Below are 24,632 nucleotides of genomic sequence, written 5' to 3'. Positions count from 1 at the left end.
GAGCCCGCGATTAAGCCGGTGACCTCGGGGTCTAGAACCTGGGTCCTCTGCATCCCAGTCCAATACTCTATTCATCGCTCCACCACCCAGTCAGGCTCCATTTACTTTTTATTCAAGACTTGATTAGTCTGTAAACATGAATTGCAGCAGTGAGTTAGTCTTTGATGCTATTAGATAAGTCGCGTTCCCTACAGCCAGGAGAGAAAGTGAGAACTCATGAGAACCCGTGACACAGACCAGTGTCTCCACATGTCTGCCTAGCCCAGGGAGGAAGATGGGGACTATGTTCACAAAGTGGGTCTGCCCATCTTCCCAGTAGCAGTGCAGTATTTTCTCTTTTGTCCCTGCAGCCCACGCCAACCCACATGAGTCTCCAGCTCCTATTCTCAACCCCTGTCAGGTGACTGGTGTCACTTAACCATGTGTCTGCATGAAATACAAATAAATATTCTTAAATACTGTGAGAATTGGGCCTAGAATGGCTAATACTTAAGTTTTGTTCTTGCATCGCTCTAACATACTTTGTAAGCATATTGGCCCTCCTCTCACCACACCTCTCTCTCAGTATTCCAGCCACATCAGGAGAGTATTATGGACGTAGTTCTCAGTGTGTATGGTCTTTTCAATCTCAAAGGTTTGTGTCTTATTCCAAAACTGGTGTAGCTGCGCCCAAACTTAGATTGCCTGGACATTTTCAACATGTTCGGGGTGTCAGTGTCTGGTCAAGTTTGGTGGGGTCACAACCTCCATGGCCTTGGTGCTTACAACCCTCTCCTCCCCCCTTTTGAGGTCCACCCCGATGCCTCCTCCCTTTCCTAAAACATACAGTTCCTGCCCTTGCTGTTCCTTCTGAGCAGGACACTCTGGCTTCAAATGAAGATGTGAATGACTTTTTGTCAATCAGGTTTCAGCTTAGTTCTCTCTTCCTCAGAGAACTTGAGTGCCTGTCTCAATTATTGGCCTTATTATCAGTGTTTGGCCATGTTTATTCCTGTAAAAGGCCAGCTTCAAGAAAGCATGAAGTTGTCTGTTGTTTTCTGTCCAGTCCAAGTAGCACTCGGCACATAGTGAGCCCTTAGGGGTTTCATTAGTGGTTGGTGTCTTTTCATGCTTTTCTCCAGTGGGAGGCACCACCTTTGAAGAATTTGTTGGAAATGTCAAACAATGCAAGGAAAGCTAATAGGTACAAAATACTCATGTATTTATGAATTCATGACCAAGTTAAATATGAAACCTTATATAAAAAGAGGTGTTATTTTTCGCCTCCCCATCCTCTGGAACAGCTCTGAGTGACATGAGTACAGGGCTGTGTCTTCTTTCTGTGGGACTCACTCCTTTATTCCTCCTGCAATGCCATCAGGCTAGCCCCACACGGGTGGGTTTCCTACTCAGACTCCGAACTGTGTCAGGTTCATGGGGGACTGGAATTACAGCCCCTCTTCCCTCATCCTCCATGCCCTTCCCACTGGAGGAGGGACCCCAGCCCTGGCCTGGCTCCTCCACTGTCTCCCCAGCTGGTCTCTGCGTTATATTTTACTGGGCTCCCGCAGGGCGCAGACCAGCTCTGAGAGCCGATGGAAAGGGGTGGTGGATCCCTGAGGGGTGAGCTGGCCCTGGTTGCTGGGGTGGATCTGTGGGCTCTCTCCTGTGGCTTCCTGCACCTCCGGGGTCACCTTCACTTTCTCTCCCCAATGGCCTTTCTCCATCCGCCTTTTCAGTGGGCCGGAGGGCTCAGCCCTGCAAACTCATGGACACCCATTTCCCCTCCCCTTGGGGTTTAGGCCTTGTCTCTCCCTTCCACTTAGAGTTCCTGGGAGACCCTGTGGCTCCTCTATTTCTCCAGAGCAAAGGTGCTGGATGTAAAGCTGTTCCCACCCTTCTACAACCCCTCTTCTTCCCAGAGGCCGTGGACTGCAGGCTCGGCGAAGGCAGGCCGGCCATCCAGTAGAGGGCAGCGCAGGTCTGGCATGCCTGGCAGCCACCCTGGAGGAGGGCTTGGAGCAGAGGCAAACACGGCCTTAAAGAACTCTGGGGTTCAGACGTGGCTCACAGCTGCTCTAGGCCTGCTTGACCTGCCACCTCTGGCTGCTTCTTCTGACGAGGATTTAACCTCAGATCCCTGGGTCTTGGCACCCAGAGATCTCCTTTGTTTCTGTGTTGGCTCTCGCCCACACAGAAAGCCTGACTCCTGAGGGTGGAACCCACCCCAGGGACCGAGGCCTAAAACCAGTCCCTCCTTCTCAGGCCAGGTGACTCCCCAGCTCTGAGCCCAGGAGCTCAGTGTCTCTCTCGCCCCTCCCCCCGTCAGAGGGATTCTGTCTTTTAAGTCTAAAAAGGATGTGGTGTTAAAATATGGTCAGGGTTAGATAGGAGGGCCTCTGCGGCCCCGCTTTCCCCTGTGGGGCTGCGGGCGGCTGCCCGCATCCTCATCTCATCCCGCCTCTTTTCTGGACTCCCTTTGGAGCGGCACCGGCTCAATTCTCCCTTTTCTCCTTCCCATTTATCCCAAAACATCACTAAGTAAAGTCCTGTCCTGTGATCCTTCATTCCTATTCCCAAGTCAGTGACCTTTTTCCTGACCCTTGATCCCTATCCCAACCCTCCCTTCACATTCACATCTTGTGGGGTCACCTCTGAAATGAGGATAACCTGATTCTCATGATGGGCAAGAAAACCACCTAATGTCATGTCCGAACCCTGAAGCCACCCCGTCCCTTCCACCCCAGGCATGAGACTTGTGCTGCCCCCCAAAGTCTGCCAGCAGGCCAGGCAGGGCACCCTTAGTCACAGCAGGTGACAAAGTCCTTTCCTGGTAGGCACTGGAATCCACTCTATAATCTAAACCTTTGTCTCATCGGCATGGCGGCTCCTGTTTAGTTTTATAAAAATGTATAAGCCAAGGGTCCTTTTCCTGTTCTTTCTTTAAGGAGACAGAGGCTAGATTGTTTTTGTTGGTGGTGATTTTGTTGCCTTTTTTTTTTTTTTGCTAATTTTGTCTTACCCCATGAGAAGCTGTGCTAACCAGAGGGGCACAGGGTTACTGTGTCTAGGCTCCCATCGTCCCCTTCCTCCTTTCCCCCTGTTCCCTTCAGTTCTGTCTCAGAGTGGTGAAGAACAGGAGAGGGAGAAGTTCTGATGAACCAAGAGGCCCTGCTTCTAGCCTGGAGCGCTAAGCAAACTCCACCACCCTCTACCAGCTCCAGAGGCCAACAGCCCCAGGAGGCATGCTAGCGGAGCAAAGCCTTCCCGTGAGGGTCTCTGGCAGCGGCACTCAGGAAGTGGGAGCCTTGAGCCGGGCTCTGAAGGCTGAATGTCTACCCTGACTTACCCAGTGAGGATCTGAGCAGGCTCCCTGTGGAAATGTCCTCAAAACATGTGTAACCTTCAAGTCCATTGGTGGAAAAACATGGCCAATAGAGGCAGGACCCCCTCTGCGCACTGCCGCACACCGCAACTCTCACGGCTGGAAGAATTTCCCCTTGGACTCTAGGGTTCTACACTTGGTTGCCAGCACTTGGCTCTTCCCTGTTCCCACCTCCTCAGGGCTGTTCCCTGCCCTGCTTCAGTACTGAGGACCTCTTCAGGGGTCCCTGTTCTGACCCACAAGGCGCAGCTCCTCTCTTGCTGAGCTATGTTGGCTGGTGAGAACAGCTGAACCCTTAGGGTCCTGGTTACATGGGTCCCCTTGTCCCTGGAAGGTGGAGGGGGTGATGCAGAGAGCACAGGGGCAAGGGCAGGTGGGCACAACAGCAGCAGGGTCAGAAGAGGGTGGCAGCATCTCAGACCACAGCCGAGGAGGAGGACGGGGACGAGGCCGAGGCCGCGGAGGAGGACGACGAGGCGGGACTGTTCCAGAAGAGCCAGCGCCGCTTGGGCTGCCGTTTCAGGTGGAGGTAGTCCTCTTTCTCACGCTCCTTCCGGGCACGCTGGTAGTGATCTTCCTCCTTCAGGTACCATACAGGCGGCCACCGGTGCTTCTCAAAATACTCCTGGTTTTCTGGAACAGAACCCAGTAGGGCTTGGTTAGAAGGCAGGCAGGACAAGGGGCGCGAGGAGAGCTGGGATGTGGAGGGTGTCCAGGGACACCCACCCCCGCGCTGATGCCTTGGGAACCTGCAGCAGGCTTTGTCGGCAAGGAACACATCCATCCCAGTCCTTGGGGCCGTAAGCCAAGTCCCTGCCCTCACAGAGCCCCCAGTCTGGCTGAAGAACTCCTTAAAGGAAGTCCCACAGGAAGGGTCTCAATGGGAGCTTCATGTGTACTGGGAAGATAGGCTGAGACAAAGAACAAGGGAGGGAGCGGGTGCAGCCGAGCTGGGGTGCCGGTAAAAGCGGCGCCTGGTAGACTTGAGGCTCTGAGCAGAAGGGGGTGTGGGGCTGCAGGAGAGAGGAGTGTCTGACCGGAGAAGGCTGGGCTAAGGGGTCTGAGCCTATTCTGAAAGGCATGGGGGACCACGGGAAGTTTGAAATCAGGAGAATGAAGTGATTGGTGCTGTGATTTAGAAAGAAAACACTATCCCTGCCCAGGTAGCTCAGTTGGTTAGAGCAACATCCTGGTACGTCAAGGTTGTAGATTCAATCCCTGGTCAGGGCACATACCGGAATCAAGCAATGAATGTATAAATAAATGGAACAACAAATAGTTGTTTCTTTCTCTCTCTCTCTCTCCCTTCCTTTTTCTCTAAAAATCATTCAATCAATAAAAATTAAAGAAAGAAAGAGAGAATAGAGGGAGAGAGGAAGGGAGGGAGAGAGGATGGAAGGAAGGAGGGAGGGAGGGAAGGAAGGGTAGATAGAAAGAAGGAAGGAAAATATTCGAAAAAAAGGAGAGAATGGGTGGGGTTCAGAGACAACCAGTAGCAGAGGAGATGGTCTCAGCAGAGTGGAGGGAGCCCAGGGAGACCTTAAGGACACAGAGTGGCAGGAGCTCAGGGAGGCCAGGGACACCTCTCCCTGGTGCCTGTGCAGTTCCCGTTAGGCCCCAGGACCTGATACATTAATTAAGCAGAGGCAGAGCGACAGGGACCTCAGAAGCTATCCGGACCTGTGCTGTCCAAGCCGTGACATGTACCCATTCCTAGGTTTTGAGACTAGCGTAGCAGGTCATGAGCAGGATTAAAAGTAGTTTATGTATTTTTCTATATGGGTACCGGGTCACATATAAAATGTAGTTCTTATTGTGGAGTTCTGCCCAAAAAGCCTGAAAAAATTCCTCCAGTCCAACCCCCTCTTTGCACCTGTGAGGCGGAAGCCCGGAGAGGCACAGTGAGGTGCACGTATTCCCAGCTCCCCTGCCCACCAGGCCAGTGCTTTACTGGGCCCCTCTCTGCTCGGCGGGATGCACCTCTGCAGGCTACTCCCCCTCTGCAAGGTCAAATGAGGCCCAAGGATCTCTGGCAATGGGGGTCGGGTTGGAGATCTGGACCCAAGTTGAGGGTCCTTCAGCGTGAAGGGGGGTGGAAGTCAGCAGGTCCTGCCAGGGATGCTCACCTGGCGACATGGCCTTCATGTCGCGGGGGAACTTGCGGCACACGTTGTTATAGTTGGTGCAGATGTGGTGGAGACACCAGTCGGCCAGCTGGTATGCGCAGTGGAACTGGGGAAACACAGAAGGGCATCTGTGTAGGACCCAGCGGGGGGTCGGCACAGACAGCCACCCTTGCTCTCCAAGCTGAGGCTTCACGGAAGGTGTGCAAAGGACCTGCACACACGGGAAAGCGCCCACCGCGAGGCACCCACACAACACTGTGAGACCACGGCCGGTGGTCCCCTGGCGCCACCGCGACCACCACCTCCTCACTCTGTCCTGTGCCAACATCCACGGAAACCCCAAGCCATGGGTGGCGGCTTCCTACTGTGTCCGCCCTTTTCAGGTCTCACCCCAGGTCGTGTTCTCCTCCCCGTTAGGGGCCAAAGCAGTCTGCACGAAGGTGTTGAGAACAAGGCTTGGAGCCTGGAATCTGCCATGCTTCAACTTCATAAACGAACCTTTAATGGTAGGATTTCCGACACTCTGAAGGCCGAGGTGGGAGGTTTTGCTAGTATGTATAGGAATAGGAGGTGGGCAGTTAATTTTCAAGGGGGAGTACTAAGTGTCCCTTAAATGAACTCAGGCAGGCGGCAGCCACGTCTACACATGAGACTGGTGTTCACTCCCCTGGCACCCACTGGTGCCTAAAATCTCAGTCCCACCACGCACGCAGTGTCTCCTCTTGCCACGTCGGGGTGCGCCTTCTGGCCTGGAGGATGAGAGGGACTCTCTACCTAGTCAGAAAACTGAGTCTGCCAGTGGGCGCCCTTCCTACCTACCAGCTTCCAGCACCTCCCCATCTGCTGCTAACGGGCAGAGCGAGCCCAGAGTTGAGACTGTTGCAGAGATTCCCCACCCCCCGCCATCATACCTGAGCCAGTTCCAGAAACACAAGCACGTCTCCATCAATGTCCACCATCATCTGAGTTGCTTCCATCAGCCCGGTCACTGTGTACTGTTCTGTGACACACATGGCCAGAATCAGCTGAAGAACCACACGAGTGGCCATGTGCTCACTTCCACAGCCCCCCACCCCGAGCAGGGGCCGACTGCGGGGTAAAGAGAGACCAAGGCCTAGGGCAAGTCCCAGCAGGCCCAGAAAAGGCCACAGGCGAGTTAAATATCCCACCATGGTGGAAACTGGGAGTGGAGCAAGACTTCCCCAGTGCAGGAGGGTAGGAAGTGAAGGAGAACGTTAGTGTCAGCCAAGGGGACTTTTTCCAGCTAGATAAGCTGCACCAAACAGTCTGATGCCCACAGGGTGAAACCCCCGACAGAATTAGCCACACACAGACTGACTGGCAGGAGAGGGAATGAGGTCTCAGGTTGGCTGAGAACTATGAATTAGAAAGATGGTTTCAACCTAGTTGTTTGTATTAGTTTAAATTTTATAACAAATTGTATACTAATGTTGCATTTTAAGTTAAAGCTCTTCTATTGAACAAGTAAACACTTTCAAGTCCTGAATTTGAACAGTTATCAGTATAAATTCCTGAGGTGTTTTATATTTAAAAATGTAAATATATTTCCTAGCTCAGCCCCTGGAAAGACAACAACAACAGCCACTGCAGTAGCAAGGAGCATTCCCAGTGCAACATCAGAATGCTATGTGCAGCTATCAAAAACCAGGACGTCACAGAGAAATGACTGATTCTAGGTCTGGGCAGGAAACAAGCAAGATGAACCTGAATATCCTGTCATTTCATAGAGACTCTGGAGCCAACTGGAAGAGATGGCTACTGGTTCAAGGTCCAGTAAAGAATTTGAGCTTCGGTAAGGACCACTGTAAATATTTGAAACTGATGGAATACATTCAGATCATAATAATACTTAAAAATAAAAACAAAAATCTAATTGTTCACCCTCAAAGGATAATAGGGAACAAATTTATCTTGAAATCTGGTAAATAAAAGGAAAGAACCAGGCACTCCCCCACTTTTCATACATGAATTATATCACTGGTTAATCAAACGGTTGGCAGGGGGAAGTTTTTCTTTCTTTTCTTAAATTTTTTTATTGATTGATTTTACAGAGAGAGGAGAGAGAGCGATAGGGAGCAAGAAGTATCAACTCATAGTAGCTCCACTTGTTCAATGATTTATGGATTGTTGTATGTGCCTTGGCTGGGCAAGCCCAGGGTTTTGAACTGGCAACCTCAGCATTTGAGGTTAATGCTCTACCTACTGTGGCACCACAGCCCAGGCAAAGTTTTTCTCTTTTTAGAAGTATTCCAACAGATAAACAAAGAAGGAACAACTGAATTGGAGTATTACCATTTCACAACACCTAATAAGTTAATGGAACCAGACAATGATACTCAATGGCTGATGACATCACAAAAAAGAGAGAAAAGCAGACAATTCAGGCTTCTTGATGAAAATGGAAACAACTTGTAAAGTAGTCTCATCTAAAGAGACTTGGACGTGACTGTGACCGGGAATACGGCACACTATAGAATACAATCAGCCGAAATCTAGATTGCTCGGTCAGTGGGTATTTCCCAACAAATCATTGCAAAGGAAATTGTTTTAATGAACAAGGTACCCTTAGGTTAGAAGAAACTTAAAAGATATATATAAAAATAAAACCATGCTATAGTGTTTATGGATATACATTTTGATGATAAAACTATGAAGAAGAGCAAGGAAGTGAGGTCATAAGAAGTACCCCCCAAAGAGTAATAGGCAGAGTGGTAACTTCTGAAGAGGAGGGAAGGACTGTGATTGGGAGAGAAAAGCAGGGGGCTTCTGGTGTGGCTGGAAGGTCCTAGTTCCTGATGTGGGTCATTGTGCTTTATAATAATTCATTAAGTTGAACATATGTGTATTTGTGTTATATTTAACAAAAAAGTTTTAAGCTTAAATTTATAACTTCGGAGAAAGCCTATCTCACAAACCCTAAAGCATCACCAACCAAACCATACCTGGAATTTTCTGCTAATCATCGAAAGGTGTATACAACAAACACATCTTTCTTTGTACATGTTTTCTGGCATGCAGAGGCCATTTCATGGAAAAAGTCATCCAACATTCTTTTCTATGAGCCTTCTCATGCATCTGTGCTGTTTAACATTTTTAATGGCTACCTTGTGAAAATTACCCATGATGGCTTACCCAAGAGTGCCTGTTTGACTTGTCTGTGATTCCTGCCACAGTGAAACAAATTTATAGAAGTATCTTTATACACTTTTTCCTTTTGAGTCACTTCTTTGGAGATAGTCTTTCTAAAGCTGAATACTTGGTCCAAGAGTTTGGACAGCTTTATCTGCTATGGGAAGACCCCATTACTTGTCATGGACAGTGTGGATGACAGACATACTGTTTTAGCTGTGATCTATGGAAGCTTCTCTTGTTTCCTGCCCTAACACCCTCTGTGTCCCCACCTGGGGCACCTGGGACTTGCTCTGTAGGCTCTGCCTTTAACCTTCCTGTTCTGATCAATGATTTCTGCTTTTGTACTATGACCAAGCCCTCCACCCCCACCATAGCCATTTCTCAGCGTAAGATTGATGTTTCCCACATATCTGAATCCCAAACTTGATGATCTGCCTAAGGGGCCCAGCAGCTCTGACACTAGGGCCTTCCCTGAACCTCAACTCCACATCAGATGCCCTGCTCTCTGCCCACCCACTGACATGCCCAGATCTCAACCCTGATAGCAGCATCAGCGTTGGTACCAACACTGACACCAATACCACGCAAATCCCAATTCCAGCAGCATCAGGAGCTGCCTGCCTGCCACGCTGGCCCCAGACTCTCATGGTTCGGACGGCACAGTTTCCCTCTCCCGCCCCTGGGACCCGACTGCCTGCCACTCGGCTTCCCTCTTGCCTCAGTCCCCGCTCCACCTGAGGGCATCTGAGGCCGGTCCCCTCTAAAAGCGGAGCTCCGGCTCTCACAATCTTTACACGGAATTGGGAGTAGAGGTCAGTGCTCATTGTGTCTGTTTCTGGAAGAAGCAAGAGAAAATGAAGGCAGAGGAGGAGAAGGAGGAAGAGAAACGAATGAAAGAGAAGAAAAAGGAAATGAATACAGAAGAACACATCCAGCATATTCATGTGACAAAACAAGGAAGGAGAGGAAGAGGAGGAGCAGGAGGAGGACCACAGGGAAGACGTGTGGAACTGCGTTCTACCCCTTCTGACTTCTTAGCCTCGCCTGGGTGAAGCCCAGCTGCCCGGAGCACCAGCACTATCATCCACGGGACACGCTTGGATGGGCCAGAATCACCCCCGGAGACGGCCTAGCAGTGACCCCAATGAGCATCTTTGTCACACACTCTTCCTTGTACCCGTGTCCTCACCCAATCCCCAGTGTGCATCAATATGCTTCACTTTATGTGAACGGGTCCCTTGGTGCTACTGGCCTATCCCCAAAGAGGAGACAGGTGAGAAGTCAGCACTCCTGGGGCCCCCTGGCGCCTCCCCAGGGAGGTCTCAGCACCCTGCTTAGGTACCTGTGAGGGCAACCAGGTGCGGCAGGCAGAGGCGGTTAGCCAGGATGATGAGCTTCATGTCGTCCAGGTCGGGGCTGGAGGTGAAGGTGCCCGTGTACAGGTACTCCAGCACGGCCCGCATGCAGCTCTTGCTCGTGTGAGGGAACACCACCTGTGGGGGCGGAACGCAGTAGCCCGCAGCGAGGGCTGGCGTTAGGGGGACACTCAGTTCCGAGAAACTCAGACGGCCCTGGCCCCCACAGCCGTCTCTCCCTAACAGGCAGCCACCCCTGTGCTGCTCTAGAACCCGCTCAGGAGCCCCGAAAAGGCCTGCATCCCAGACAACAGCCTGAGCTAAGCCCATTCATTAGCAGCACCAGTGAGCAGGAAGGACTCTAATGGCTTTCAAAAGCGCCTGGGTTTGCCTGGCATCTTCCAAAGCCGTGCTGGCTGGAGGATGCTTGAAGGAGCCCTTCTGGTCACCTACACCAACACCCTGGCCACTCCCAGCCCTGTGGGGAGCAGTACAAGTGGGACACAGAGTGAGTAAGCCAACATCAGCTGGCTTCTCAAAGCTGCTACTTGGGGTCTCTGGGATCTCCTTGGAGCAGCACTGCTACAAAAACTGCTTTCTCGTTAGACACCAGTCTCTCGGGCTGTGCTGGGAATCGGCCTCACAGCTGCCTCTGTGGTACTGAGAAGTGCTCAGGGCTGGCCAGCCCCTGGGGCTCCGGAGAGGTCCTAGTCTCTCACTTAACACACCCCAATCTCCCTCCCGCTCCAGAGTCAGAGACCGACTCAAATCTCAAGCCTCCACTTAGCCTTTCTTCCATAAGGACTTCCTTTCCAGAAATCCTGGGCAACATCTATCCTGTGTCACAGGGACTCGGCTGCATTGTTCTTGGTCTAGTTTTTCGTTCAGGCACTTGGTGAGCACTTATGAAGGAGCCAGCGCTGGGTGAGAGGGTATCGGCAGAAGTAAAGACCTAGTCCCCATGCTCAAGACATCACAGACCAGCCAGGGAAACTGTGTGGACACTCCGCACTTTGAGCAGTTGCACAAAGTAGTACCTTGTTAACTGCAAAGCCAAGTGATAGATAATTAATGTTCCAGGAGTGCAGAGGCATGGCTTAGGCTACTCTGCTTAGCTGGGAGAATGCAAAGGAGACAAAAGACTTCAGAGAGTATTTCTAAGGACACACCGATAGGCCCCTTTGCCACTCTCTCTGCCTAAGGTGAGTAGACTGTCCGTAATTAAAGGGAAAAGTGACTATATGAAACACTTTATTTTCTGTATTTTGATTTTTTGATATCTGGAGCCTTATTGACCCTCAAGGGACTATCCTTACCTGGGCTAGGCAACTCTTAGAGACAGTAAATGAGTGGTTTGCAAGCATGCCTTTTGTATGCAAACCAATCAATCCAGAATCCATATCCCCACTGCTCCCTTATTAGCTCTCACTCCTAGCTGCCCTAATCACCCGCCCTAATCATCCTTGTGCAAGTACCAGGTGACTAAGGACAGTCCCAATGCCCCAGAGCCTGCTGAAAGGATCAAACCAGCCAATCTAAAAACTTGCCCTGCCTGGCCCTCCTGTCTTCCCCTGGAACCACAATGAAGGCTGTGGGCCACAGTGCCCCTTGCTGCCATCTCCTGACCAACCCTGGCGCCTCCACACGTGCCACCCCTCTGCTACACACACCTCTCTTATCAGATGGATGAGTATTACAACCTATCATTTCAATGGCAATTTCCTCCGGATCTGTTGTCAAGTTCACCATGCCTCAATAATAAAACTGACATTTAAAAACAGTGATGGGGGCCCTGGCCGGTTGGCTCAGTGGTAGAGCGTCGGCCTGGCGTGCGGAAGTCCCGGGTTCGATTCCCGGCCGGGGCACACAGGAGAGGCGCCCACCTGCTTCTCCACCCCTCCCCCTCTCCTTCCTTTCTGTCTCTCTCTTCCCCTCCCGCAGTGAGGCTCCACTGGAGCAAAGTTGGCCCGGGCGCTGGGATGGCTCTGTGGCCTCTGCCTCAGGCGCTAGAATGGCCCTGGTTGCAGCAGAGCAACGCCCCAGATGGGCAGAGCATCGCCCCCTGGTGGGCATGCTGGCTGGATCCCGGTCGGGCGCATGCAGGAGTCTGTCTGACTGCCTCCCCGTTTCCAACCTCAAAAAATACAAAAAATAAAAATAAAAATAATAAAAATAAAAACAGTGATGGGCCTGACCTGTTGTGGCACAGTGGATAAAATGTCAACCTGGAATGCTGAGGTCACTGGTTCATGATCCCAGGCCAGTCAAGGCACATATAAGAAGCAACTAACTGCAAGTTGATGCGTCCTGCTCCCCACCCCATCCCTGTCTTTCTCTCTCCCCTTAAAAAAATGAAACTAGACCACCAACTTACACCACTCACAAAAATAAACTCAAAATGGATAAAAGACTTAAATGTAAGCCGTGAAACCATAAGCATCTTAGAAGAAAACATAGGCAGTAAGCTCTCTGACATCTCTTGCAGCAATATAGTTGCCGATTTGTCTCCACAGGCAAGTGAAATAAAAGAAAGGATAAATAAATGGGACTATATCAAACTAAAAAGCTTTTGCACAGCTAAAGACAATTAAGAACAGAATAAAAAGACAAACTACACAATGGGAGAACATATTTGACAGTATGTCTGATAAGGGGTTAATAGCCAAAATTTATAAAAAACTTGTAAAACTTGCCTGGCCTGTGGTGGCGCAGTGGATAAACCTTTGGCCTGGAATGCCAAGGTTGCTAGTTTGAAACCCTGGGCTTCCTTGGTCAAAGCACATACAGCAAGCAAGCAATGAACAACTAACTTGAAGCAACTATGAGTTGTTACTTCCCATTCCATGCTCCCATTTCTCTCCTGTCTCTGTAAAATCAATAAAGTATTAAAAAAAAAAAGAACTTGTAAAACTCAATACCAGAAATACAAACAATCCAATCAAAAAATAGGCGAAAGAAATAGACACTTCTCCAAAGAGGACATACAGATGGCCAATAGGCATATGACAAAATGCTCAACATCACTAATCATTAGAGAAATGCAAATTAAAACCACAATGAGATATCATCTCACACCAGTCAGAATGGCGCTCATCAACAAAACAACACAGAATAAGTGCTGGCGAGGATGTGGAGAAAAGGGAACCCTCCTGCACTGCTGGTGGGAATGCAGACTGGTGCAGCCACTGTGGAAAACAGTATGGAGATTCCTCAAAAAACTGAAAATCGAACTGCCTTTTGACCCAGCTATCCCACTGTTAGGAATATACCCCAAGAACACCATAGTACTGTTTGAAAAGAAGAAATGCACCCCCATGTTTATGGCAGCATTGTTCACAATAGCGAAGATCTGGAAACAGCCCAAGTGTCTGTCAGAGGACGAGTGGATTAAAAAGCTTTGGTATATATATACTATGGAATACTACTCAGCCATAAGAAATGATGACATTGGATCATTTACAACAACATGGATGGACCTTGATAACATTATACTGAGCGAAATAAGTAAATCAGAAAAAACTAAGAACTATCTGATTCCATACATAGGTGGGACATAAAAATGAGACTCAGAGACATGGACAAGAGTGTGGGGGTTACGGGGTGGGGGGGAGGAGAGGGAGGGGGTTGGGGGAGGGGAGGGGCACAAAGAAAACCAGTTGGAAGGTGACGGAAGACAATTGGACTTTGGGTGATGGGAATGCAGCATAATCAAATGTCAAAATAACCTAGAGATGTTTTCTCTGGACATATGTACCCTGATTTATCCATGTCACCCCATTAAAATTAATTTTAAATAATCAGGGTTCTTGCCTGACCTGTGGTGGCGCAGTGGATAAAACGTCGACCTGGAAATGCTGAGGTCGCCGGTTCGAAAACCTGGGCTTGCCTGGTCAAGGCACATATGGGAGTTGATGCTTCCAGCTCCTCCCCCTTCTCTCTCTCTCTCTCTCTCTCCCTCTCTGTCTCTCTCTCTCCCTCTCTCCTCTCTAAAAAATGAATAATAAAAAAAAAAAAATCAGGGTTCTCTCCAAGGTTGGCGCCTGGGCAGCCGCTCAATGTGGAAATCACAAATTTACATTTCTTACTCTTTTTGAATGTTCATCTGTGCAACAGCGCATTCTAAGCACCCGTAGTCATGTTCATTCCTTCCATTAGGTGCAGAAAATTGCAAGTGAGGACAACAATCAAGAAGCAATAGGGAAATATCCTAAATAATAGTTTGGTTTTTTGTCAGGTATTATTTAATATTTTCAATTTATATTTTAAAAATCTTTCTTATAACATAATCTAGTTTTATGTACCTTTTTTATTGTTCTTATATAAGTATTAAATGCATGAAATGATAAAAAAAAAGAATTTGAAGCATCCTCTTTCCTTCAATCTGTCCTTGTGTTTCAAATGAGATGACAAAGAAAAAGAATTCTAGAGAATGAAAGGTCAGTTCCCAATTGTCTCCATGTGAATCACTCTCAGCCCTTCCGAGCAGTAACATTAAAGCTTTCCCTGAACATCCAAGTGTCAAGATTCCCAAACTCATTCTCCCTTCTTCTGTCACGTGGTGTCATATATGGTGTCACCAACAGGGGTTTCATAGGTCATCTCCATTGAGCACTTGGGATCTGAGGACACGTGTTCCCAAAGCCTGGCGCGAGGCCAGCCTCTGCCAGTGCGGAACTGAGTGATCCTTCTGTAAAACCTGAGGTATCTGTTCTGCCATCTTGGTCAAAGTCCAAAGGCATAATTGCACTCTGCCTACTTGTGAGCTCGCCTAGAGTCCTAATTAGCTATTGTTTATTTTCTATCCAAAGAAGATTATGCCCAACACTACTCTGCACATTAAAACAGCAAGGAACCTAACCCGACTGATGAAGGAGCATCTAGCTGTGACACAAAGCAATCACGAGGTGGGGAAGAGGCTTTACCTGGCTCTAGGCTGAGCCAGCTGGATGGCGGCTTGCAGCTCAGAAGCTGAGTGTACCAGAGGGGTTCAACTTGTGGTTTTGTGCAGCTAAAGGGAAATAATACACCTTATATCCACTTGCTTTAAATGACTTCTAAGGCGCGATCGATGTCAGATGAAAAGAGGATTGAACTCCAGCCCCCTCTCCACAGCTTCCTACCAAAATGTAACCCACAAGGAACACAAACTTAAATTCCTTCTCACATAAAGTACACTGTCTTAATATCTCATGGTGCCTGACCTGTGGTGGCACAGTGAATAAAGCGTCGACCTGGAAATGCTGAGGTCACCGGTTCAAAGCCCTGGGCTTGCCTGGTCAAGGCACATATGGGAGTTGATGCTTCCTGCTCCTCCCCCCTTCTCTCTCTCTCTCTCTCTCTCTCTCCTCTCTAAAATGAATAAATAAAGAAAATATATATTAAAAAAACAATTTAAATTAAAAATAAAAACAGTGATGGGTTCAATCTGGAACACACTGAACTTTTTTTTAGTTGTTTCTTATGTGTCAGCGACAAAGCACAGTACAATGTAGAGAGCAAAAAATCAGACGTCTTAAATTCAAGTCCTGGCCTCTCCTTTCTACTTATATAACTTTGCACAAGTCATTCATTTTTCAGGGCCCTACTTCCCTTACGTATAAAGTGGGAATGCTAAGCCACAGACAAGAATATGCGTGAGACGATCTAAGATAATGTATTAAAAGTGCTTCTCCCAGGCCCATCCCAGGCACACAGCGAACGCTGAAGACAGTACCATCAAATGACAGATGCCTGAGAGGCCAAGAGTATAGGTCTTGCTCTCCCCACCCAGCCCGGCTTACCTCCCTGGTGGAGCTCTCCACAAATGGCCCCCCAAACATGGCTGCCATCCAGTCACAGCTAGAAATCAGCAGGGGCTTGTGGGCGCTGATGGTGCCGTCATCCAGAATGAAGGTCACATCTGTCCAGGCAGAGACAAGGCATCACGTGAGGATGTGGTGAAAGAATGTGGGACAACCACCGCCAAGGGTCAACACTGGACTCAGACAACATGCTTCCTGCTGTAGCCACAAGCTGGGAAGTGCTCTGTGACCACAGTCTAGGCTCTAGGACATGAGCAGCCGAGTGCTAACCAGACCCACCTGCACTCACAGAAGGCGGGAAGGAGGACTCTCCCCTGCCTTCCAGCTCTGAGTTCCTAAGCACATTCCCTACCTGAGAAGGTGCCCTTTGCCAAGCACTCTTTAACCCGGTTGGTCCGGCGGACGTGGAAGGCCTTGGTGATCTCCTGGTTCATGAAGGCCTCGTTGTTGAGGATGTTGGCCACCATCATGCGCAGATCAAAAACCTCGAGCAGCTCAGCGATGTGGGCGATATGCATGAGGTCCCGCTCGTTCTCGTCCAGCTCCCCCGTGTACAGGTACTTGAGAACAGCCCGGAAGGGCCCCGGCTGGATGGAACCGTCCATTTTTACCACCACCATCAGCCTGGATTTGTAGGTCAGTGGGTCTTCTGCCATCTCCTCCTGGATACTTACAAAAGCTCGGCTCCAGGAAGACAGCACACGACCCCTCCCCGGCAGGTACCCTGTTCCGTTGCCCCGTAAGATCCCATCACTGGTTGAGGCCCGGAGCCCAGTGGGACTGGAGCCCGCACCGTCCTCCACGCTCTCACACACATCAAAGCTGGCCGCCCGAAGCAGGAAGTCCCGGCCATGGTGGTGGTGGTGGTGGTGGTGGTGGTGGTGGTGGTCAGGGTGAGCCTGGCGGTCCTCTGGGTGGGGGCCCCCTGACTCCGAGGGGCCCCCCAGCTCCCCCTCACTCAGGTCCATGAGGAACAGGTCGTAGAACTTGGAGGAGGAGGTGGAGAGGTAGATCTTATGGGCAAAGATGCGCACCCGTTCCTGCAGCACCAGGATCACATCTGCGCACAGCGGGTCCTCCAGGAGGTGGGCAGGGCACTCCTCGCTGCTGGAGGGGGGGTCGGGCACCACTATGATGGGGGGAGGGGGCTTTGGGGGCAGGAAGGGGGCCTGCAGCAGGGGCCGCTGCACGTTGCGGAGGTGGGACTTCCAGAACTGCAGGTGTCGCCGGGAGATGAGCGCTGCGCGGATGGCGTTGTCGAAGACGTCCTTGATGCCGAACTGGGCCACCACGCTGGTCTCGTAGTAGGGGATGCCCAGCTCCTTGGCCACCTCCCGACCCTTCTCTGGGGGAAGGATCTCATTGGGCTTGATGGGTCTGGTATGTTCAAGAAGGCAAAGCAAAATGTTGGTGGTGGAGGATGGGGGACAGGGAGAGGCAACTCCCTAGGGCCCGCCTGTTCTTCCCCGGGCTGAGGGTGGGGATGGGGGGGTCCCTGCTCAGGATCTGTATCACTGGCCCCACTCCTGCCCTGTTCAATTCCCATGAGTCTCTGCCCTTTCTCCTCTGTCTAACCAAACCCACTCAGTCCTTCAAGGCCTACCTCCAATCCCCTCTTCTTCCCAGATGCCTCTCGTGTCTATCAGGCCCTGCTGATTTCCCAGCTCAAAGTAGTGCTGTCACTCACCACCACTCTGGCAGACAGTATGCAATTTTCTACATTGTTTTTTTTAACATGTTCTCATATTAAGTTCATCTTCCAGCAAGATTCTAAGCCCTTTTCATGCAAACTGTCTCTTTCTCGACTCATGCTGCTTAGTCCAGCACTGTCTACACCGTGGTGTGATAGGTGAATGAATGGAGGAATGGATGGACAGACAAAGAACTGAATAAAAGACGAAGCACTGCTGTTGGCTCCCTTGCTTCAAACAGAGGACAGACATAAGGCTGAGTGGACTCCCTCAGGGCTGAGCAGGGAGCCGTGGGGACACGCACCCCCTCCCTCTGTCCTCTTCCTCGCCCCTTCCTAGGCACCGCATCCCTACCTAGCCAAGGGCCGCCTGGCCCTGTTGACAGCCTCCAGGTCAGCGTAGCGCAAGTCCAGCTGGCAGCCCACTAGGATGACAGGTGCTCGGGGGCAGAAGTGCTTGATCTCTGGGTACCACATGGTCTTAACATGGTGGAGGGAGTTAGGGTTGGCAATGGAGAAGCACAGAACCACAACGTCGGACCTGGAGGTGGGAGAGTGAGGTTGGGGCAGAGAAAGCTAGCAGTAGGTTATTTGCCCCTGAAACAAGGGAGAACAGCACACTACCACAGCCCTATGTGACCGGCCCGCATCTGTACTGTGATGCACTCACATGATCTCACCCAAAATGCATAAAAGTATCTAATATATGTGTCTCTAATTTAGCAATTTATAGCTTTCAAAGACTCTCATTTTGACATGATGGCTATCTTGTTGGAAATGATCATTTTTACCATCTTGAGGCTGAGAAAAGTCACCTCAGAACAATTTCCCTATTTGCTCAAAGTCTAGTGGGCAGCGGGCCTAGGGCTGAGAGCAACCTTCCTGACTCCAGACCTGTTCCTCTCACCTCCGCTGCCTGCCTGCAAGGACCCGCCCGCCCCGCCCCGCCCCGCCCACTCCTTCCTCCCAGTGGAAATGCACCAGAGCTGCTCCGTTCCTTGGAAAGCAGAGACAACCCACCCTCAGCTCCCTCAGACAGCAGGGCTTCCTACCTCCCATAAGCAAAGCGACGGTCTTTGTGGTGGTCTCCAAAGGTGTCCCAGAGGCGCAGGGAGACGCTAACATCGTCCACCACATCTCGGGACCGCTCCAGAACCTATTGGGGCAGGGAGAGTGTGACTGGACTGGAAGGCAGTTCTTGGGGCCCAGGCAGGTCAGCTCAGGGTGGTACCAGCTCCCCCTCCAGGGTCCCAGCCAGTACAGGGTGTGGCAGGGTACAGTTAGCACCTCCCCATGCACCCTACACAGCCCTTCTACCAGGGGCCTTCTCCAGAGACCCAGTAGCAAAGGCATCCTCCAAGCTGGCCAGGAGGAAAGGAAAGAGACTCTAAGACTCGAAGAGAGCGAACAGTCGTGGGTGTAGAAAGTCTCCCTCAGGGAGCCTGCCCTTGTGTCCAGCTTTACCTGCCCATCACCTGTTTATGAGCCTCTGACCTTTCGGTATCATCAGCAGGCAGCTTCTCTCCTTCTCTCAGCTCTCATCTCCCCCAAATCCCCACCCCATCCCCTAGGGCTCCCCATTACTTGGGTTGTGACTGCACAAGACACTGTGCCCTGGCGTCTGGTCAGCCATGCAAACACAAATGGTGGAGGACCCCCCCCCCAACCTACTGGGGCGGGCTCCTTCCTCTCAGCTGCCCTACCCTACCCCCAGGGGGCTTCTGTGACCTCAGCACAGGCCAGGGTTGGGGACACCAAGCAAGGACTTGAAAAGAAGCCCAGAGGCACAGTGTGGATCCCTGTCCGGCAGCCTTGCAGCCTCACCTCCTGGCACACCCGATACTGGTCAATGGCCCAAACTGTGGGCACATGGGTGGCAAGCAGCTGGTACTGGGTGAGGGTGGCATTGCAGGCCCGGGCACAGATGAGCCTGGTCTTGCCCACGGCGTTGTCCCCCACCACAACACACTTGATGGTCTCTACGTTTGGTCTTTCATAATCCATGTCAGAATCCATTAATTGGGACCTGAGGGAGAGAGAGTGGTCAAGATGATGGCTCTGCACACCACCTCCCAGAGGGCCAGGGCCAGCAGCTCTCCTAGGCCGGGGCTACCCCCTCTGCCAGAATTTGAGCAGAAAGGAGGAGAAAGGAGTGGGCAGGTCTCTGGGCAGCAGCTCGGCAGGAGTCTGAGGAGTGGGGCACCCCTTCAAGCTGAGAGGAGCCCTCTCACCAGATGAACTACTTGTCTTCCGCTGGCTGCCACCACCCTCCAACTGGGCTTCTGGATGGAGGAGGCCCATGGGAGAACCCCACGTAGAGCCTGCCCGGGGCCTGTCCCCTCTCTCCCAGAAAGAGGAGCATCTTCTTGGGAAGCTCACTCGTCATCCCTGCTCCTCCTGCCAGCAGGGTTGTGACAAACAGCTGAGAGAAGCAGAGTCAGGGCCAGGTCCCCACCCCTTCCCAGCATGCCCGAGGGCAGGGCCACTTTAAAATTTAATGGGCTTGTCAAGAGCTGGGAGGCAGCTCTCCTGGCCTCCACCTTTGCCTCTCTTCTTCTCTGGTTGTGGATTTCCAAGCCCCCAGACCCCTTGATGGAGATGCCAGGGTTTTTCCTCCCAACCCTCCTGGTGGAGAGGCTCTGGATGCACCCGACAGCCACAGGCCGACCCTCTCTTCCTCCTCTGGGTCTGTCACATGGCCTGTGTGGCTGGCTCAGTCTTAAGATGTAGAGGGAGGTAACCATGGGCCTGTGACAGCACACGCCATGGTCAGTGGGCCTTGCCATCCCCTACCCAGGCCTGTCGTCCAAGCCCTGCAGCCAGCCTCAGGGAGAGTGAGCTACACCCCCTGTGCACCTCCCATTCCTAGGGAGGAGGACTCAGGCTGGAAGCCCCCAGACAGGTGACACTCCTAGCACACTCCCTAAATTGGCTGCAAGGGGAGAAGGAGCACAGGGTCAGAATTTCTGACAATGCGTGAATTTCTGGGCAAGTGCTTGTCTTAGTCTCCTGTGTTGGGCAGAGAGGAAGTGGTTTGTCCTCCCTTAGAGAGGGATGGCTCAAATTAACAAATAGAAGGACCTTCTGTAATCAAAATGTCATGTCAGTGTTTAAAAACTGTCACCAGGAGGGGCCCTTGGTTTGAAGGGGCTTTCGCTGGCAGCCTCCCTGCTGGCACCCACCCTCTCAGGAGGTGGGGCAAGGCAGGCATTATTCGGAAGCATTATTAAGCCTTTGTTTGGCCAGGGTTATTGGCCTGCCCCTGCTCACATACCCTGTGTGCATGAAGTCCACAGGGGGCTAAAGCAACCTGGAGAAATCCATCCTAGGCCAAGGAAGGCTGAACTCAAAGGAGTCCTGGAGACTGCCCAGGTGTCCTCACTGCTGAGCCATCTAGCCCAAGAGCCTGGCCACCAGCAGCTCCGCTGCTGCCTGGTGTAACTGGCTGCCAGCATGCAGGAATGCAGACCCGAAACATCGAAATATCAAATATCGGTGGCAACTGGAATTTGTGCAAGTGGATACATCTCAGCAACCTAAGCAAAAAGTGCAGCAAGGACTTCTCAATGAGACAACGCCTCCTCCTTCTCGGAATTTTACAGGCTCTGGATCCTGAACAACAAGGGTCTCCATGCAGGTCCCTCCCCAGTTTCCAGGGTAACTGTCTGCATCATTCCTCTCCCTCCTCCATCCCTCCTCACCTTCCTCAGCGGATAACCTTTATTCTAACCACATGCTGCCTCTTCCCGGATCTCTTTCTCCTGAGCTGAACACCAGGAACCCTACTTTGACAGCTCCTAGACTCAAGCAGGCAGCCTAGAGGATGTGTTGGCGCCGGGAGGAATAAGATGGGTTTCAGTTTCTGTTTTATTGATTGAAGAACAAAACAGATAGAACCCCAAATACAAATATATACAGCTGTAGGAGAAAAAGGAAAACCCACTATCAATAGAACTTCTTTCTAGAATTTAGATTCTAGAGGCAGGCAGAGGTGGGGGGTGTGAGTAGGCACGGAGGAGCTTTAGTTCTTAAGTCCAGGAGCATCTTGATGGCAGGGAGGATGCCAGAACAGCAGAGCGATGCTGGTCCAGTATCAGCAAGTTTACGATTAAAATGCACACACGAGTACATAAGCAAGGTGATGCGGTTTCATAAGGAGGTGGTCTGGTGCTGTGGTTACCAGCATGCCTCCCAGCAGGTCATCTCCTGGCTCTCTGTCCAGAGTTTGTATCGATCCCCTCAAGACTTGGTTTCCCTTTTCAGACCACCATGACCATAACGATCTTCACCATTTGCAGTGGAAAGATAGTGTACTCTTTTCAGAATACGAAATTGAGAATCAGAAGCACTTCGAGTTTAAATTGCCTTATGCATCTCTAGGGTTAAGTAGGGACAGCCACCCAAGTAGGAGAGTGACACACTCTGTGCTGTGAGTTTGGACACCAGACCTACTGGTTGCTGCTTAGACTAGATGGCCCCTCTCTACCCTTCCCCTGCTCATCCTTCCACTTTCTCCCTCTTTTCATCATTCTCACCCCCTCTACCCCTGTCCCAGCTGCCTGACTGGTAAACTTCATTGTCATATCTAGGAAAGGGCAAATCACTTCACTAGTCTGAGTGTCAGTCTGCCCTTCTGGAAAATGGGTACGAGGGCTTTGGAAGAAAGTCTCCTGAATCTTGGTGAATTCATGCCAAGAGAGGCTGGACTGAAAGGAGGTCCTTGCCTTCTTACATAATGTGGAATTATATAATTCTAGATTACATATCAATATGTGTAATTATATCACTCTTCAAGATAGAGCCTGGCCCAATTGAGCCAGCAGAACTTTTAAGTCTTATCAGGCCTGTCTTAAACAAAGATCTTGTACTGGAGATAGCATGCCAATCCAACAATAATGTTATTTTTCTCTAAAATATTGCTACCTTACTGTATCACGGATGATGTATAATAATATAACCCACTCAACTTCCCTTTTCCTTTGGGCACTCTCCTTCAATGACGACTTTTCTGCACAGTTGCCTCATCCCCATGCCTTCTGAGACTCCTGAGTAGCCTCCATACACTAGAGCTTCCTTGCCACCCTGCTCTGGGCACCACAACCCACAATTCACTCTTCTCTCTCAGTGATCTGAGTCACCAAGGTGCTCCCTCCCCACCCTGTCCCATTATCCCTGTTCTCTTTTTGAAAACAGCCTCTTGCCCACTGCTCTCCCAGCTCTTTGTACTCAAGGCAGACCAAAGGGCAGGTGTGCTCAGATTAGCTACAACCCTTACCAGCTCCCAGTCCCACCCCCACACCCTTACACACACTCTTTGCAGAGCCCAGAAAAAGCCCCGCTTTCTCTTCCACAGCTGATAGCAGGCTTGTTCATCTGTGGCTGCCCTAAGTCTGGTTGTCAAGGAAACAATCTCCCTGGGAGCCTGGCTTGTCTCCTAGCAACCAATATCCCACACACCCTGCATCTTACAAAATGCAAAAGGGAGGAATACCCTAAAACTGAAGGTACAAATAAAGGAGGATGGATGGGGAGAATGGATAGGGAAGAGATGAGCAGAGAAGGTGGCCTTTGAATTAAAGGAAACTCCCATAGAAGTCACTGACATTGTAATATGGAGGAAGATGGAAAGATGAATGCATCCGAAGATCCAGTGGACAGCAAGGCCCAAAGGGATCTTAAATGCTCACATTAACAAAAATGCAAGCCTAACACAGGCTAAGCCTTCTCAAATACCAACAATCAATCCTAAGGATTTCTGCCAGTAGTTTGCCAGAACTCAGATGCACAGACTGCAATGGAGTTGGGCTAAAAGTGATCTCTGGAACAACGAGCAAAGGACCCAAATCCCGCTGGTTTTTAACGGAAACATTTCCACCACTCTGGACCTTTTTTTTCGTGACACGCTGCTCTGCACGCACACACAAAATAAAACAATTTTAAAGAGGGAAGGGGGGGAAGGCCTCGACACGAGAAGGCAATCAAGTCATCTTCCTTTCCCTAAAAAAACAAAACAAAAACAAACAAACAAAAAAACCCCATTAAATATTAGCCGCCCTCCCACCCCCATTTGAGACCCCAGCAGCCGAAACTATAGCCCAGGGAAGAGTGGGAGCCGAGAGGGCGCAGGAGGGCGAAGCCGCACGTTCCCAGAGGCTGCTTGTAACCCGGCCATAATAGAAATTAATCATTTACTTACACCACTACATGTGACGGGGTGATTTCTAGCGTAAGGAACAAATCTCTTCCTGCTAAGCACGCTCATTTTAGTGAAATGTCTCGGGTCACTCCGCGCGTGCAAGTTAGGACGATGCCGGCGCCGCAGAGCTACTGCTGCTACTGCTGCTGCTACAGGCTCCGGGCCCGGGTGCGTTAGATCAGAAACTCGGACAGAGCTGCCCAGGCAGAACGGCGGGCCCGGAGCGGCCGCGCGCGCGCCACTGCAACCATCGCCTCTTCCGGATCAGCATCTCCCCGCGCCCCGGGCGCCCAATGTCATGGAGGCGCGCCGGCGCCGAGCTGTGCGCTGCCGCCCCGATTTCGGGCGGCCGGGCCGCGCCGCGCCGCCGCGGGTCCTCTGGCTGCGCAGGCTGGAGGCGGCGCGCAGGAGCGGAGACCCGGGCAAGGCGCGCTGCTACGCCCGGCCAGCTCCGAAGGCGCGGCCGCCTAGACCCCTAGCGTTGCAGTCTCCGGGACCGCTCGCGACCTTCTTTCATTCACAAAAAATGGAAAGGCGATAAAAAGAGAGAGAAAGAGAGAAAGGGAGAAAAAAGGAGGGGTGGATTGATGATGAATCGCTCCAGACTGTTGCAGGACAAGAACCGCCCATCATGGCGCGCGGTTGGTGGAAAGGCGTCGGGGGCGGGGAAGGTGGAGGGAAAAGAAGGGGATTGGGAGCCCCAGCGTCCCGCCCCCGGTCCCGCCCCATGGCGCAGCTCCCTCCCTCCCTCCTTTCGTTTCCCCTCGGGAAGGGACACGGCAGGAGTAGTTTGCGCTCGCTCTACCTAGCGAGGCACAAGACCTCGCTAGATTCCCGCGGGGTTTGTCCCTTTCCTCCGGGAAGCTGAGAAAGAACTTAAGGAGGTACCCTATTCAGCCCTAGAATGGATGCGAGTTATGGGAAGGGAATTCGACATATTTTACTTG

The 24,632-nt window shown here is 51.1% G+C and overlaps 1 protein-coding gene across 1 annotated transcript; it reads right to left on the bottom strand.

Moving 5' to 3' along the window:
* Positions 1 to 1,177: 1,177 nt before the first annotated feature.
* Positions 1,178 to 24,236, bottom strand: RHOBTB2 (Rho related BTB domain containing 2). The gene is made up of 10 exons (XM_066351658.1): positions 23,686 to 24,236; positions 19,314 to 19,515; positions 18,542 to 18,645; positions 17,845 to 18,030; positions 16,152 to 17,176; positions 15,779 to 15,897; positions 9,986 to 10,136; positions 6,402 to 6,490; positions 5,491 to 5,596; positions 1,178 to 3,997 (listed from the first exon to the last, which is right to left on the bottom strand). Exons 2-10 carry the CDS (start codon positions 19,503 to 19,505, stop codon positions 3,780 to 3,782), a joined length of 2,190 nt encoding a protein of 729 aa, XP_066207755.1. The 5' UTR covers positions 19,506 to 19,515; positions 23,686 to 24,236; the 3' UTR covers positions 1,178 to 3,779.
* Positions 24,237 to 24,632: the final 396 nt, after the last annotated feature.

The sequence above is a fragment of the Saccopteryx leptura genome, chromosome 1 (genome assembly GCF_036850995.1).
Source record: "Saccopteryx leptura isolate mSacLep1 chromosome 1, mSacLep1_pri_phased_curated, whole genome shotgun sequence".
Lineage (NCBI taxonomy): Eukaryota > Metazoa > Chordata > Mammalia > Chiroptera > Emballonuridae > Saccopteryx > Saccopteryx leptura.
This window is presented reverse-complemented; position numbering and strand designations above follow the sequence as displayed.

What these genes read in the sequence shown, in the direction of transcription:
- RHOBTB2 (XM_066351658.1), bottom strand. Translation starts at nt 19,505, where the DNA reads ATGGATTCTGACATGGATTATGAAAGACCAAACGTAGAGACCATCAAG. An exon ending in GGCAAAGGGCACCTTCTCAG is followed by an intron (nt 15,898 to 16,151) that starts GTAGGGAATGTG and finishes CTGCCTGGACAG; the next exon opens with ATGTGACCTTCATTCTGGAT. An exon ending in CATGAAGGCCATGTCGCCAG is followed by an intron (nt 3,998 to 5,490) that starts GTGAGCATCCCT and finishes GTTCTGTTCCAG; the next exon opens with AAAACCAGGAGTATTTTGAG.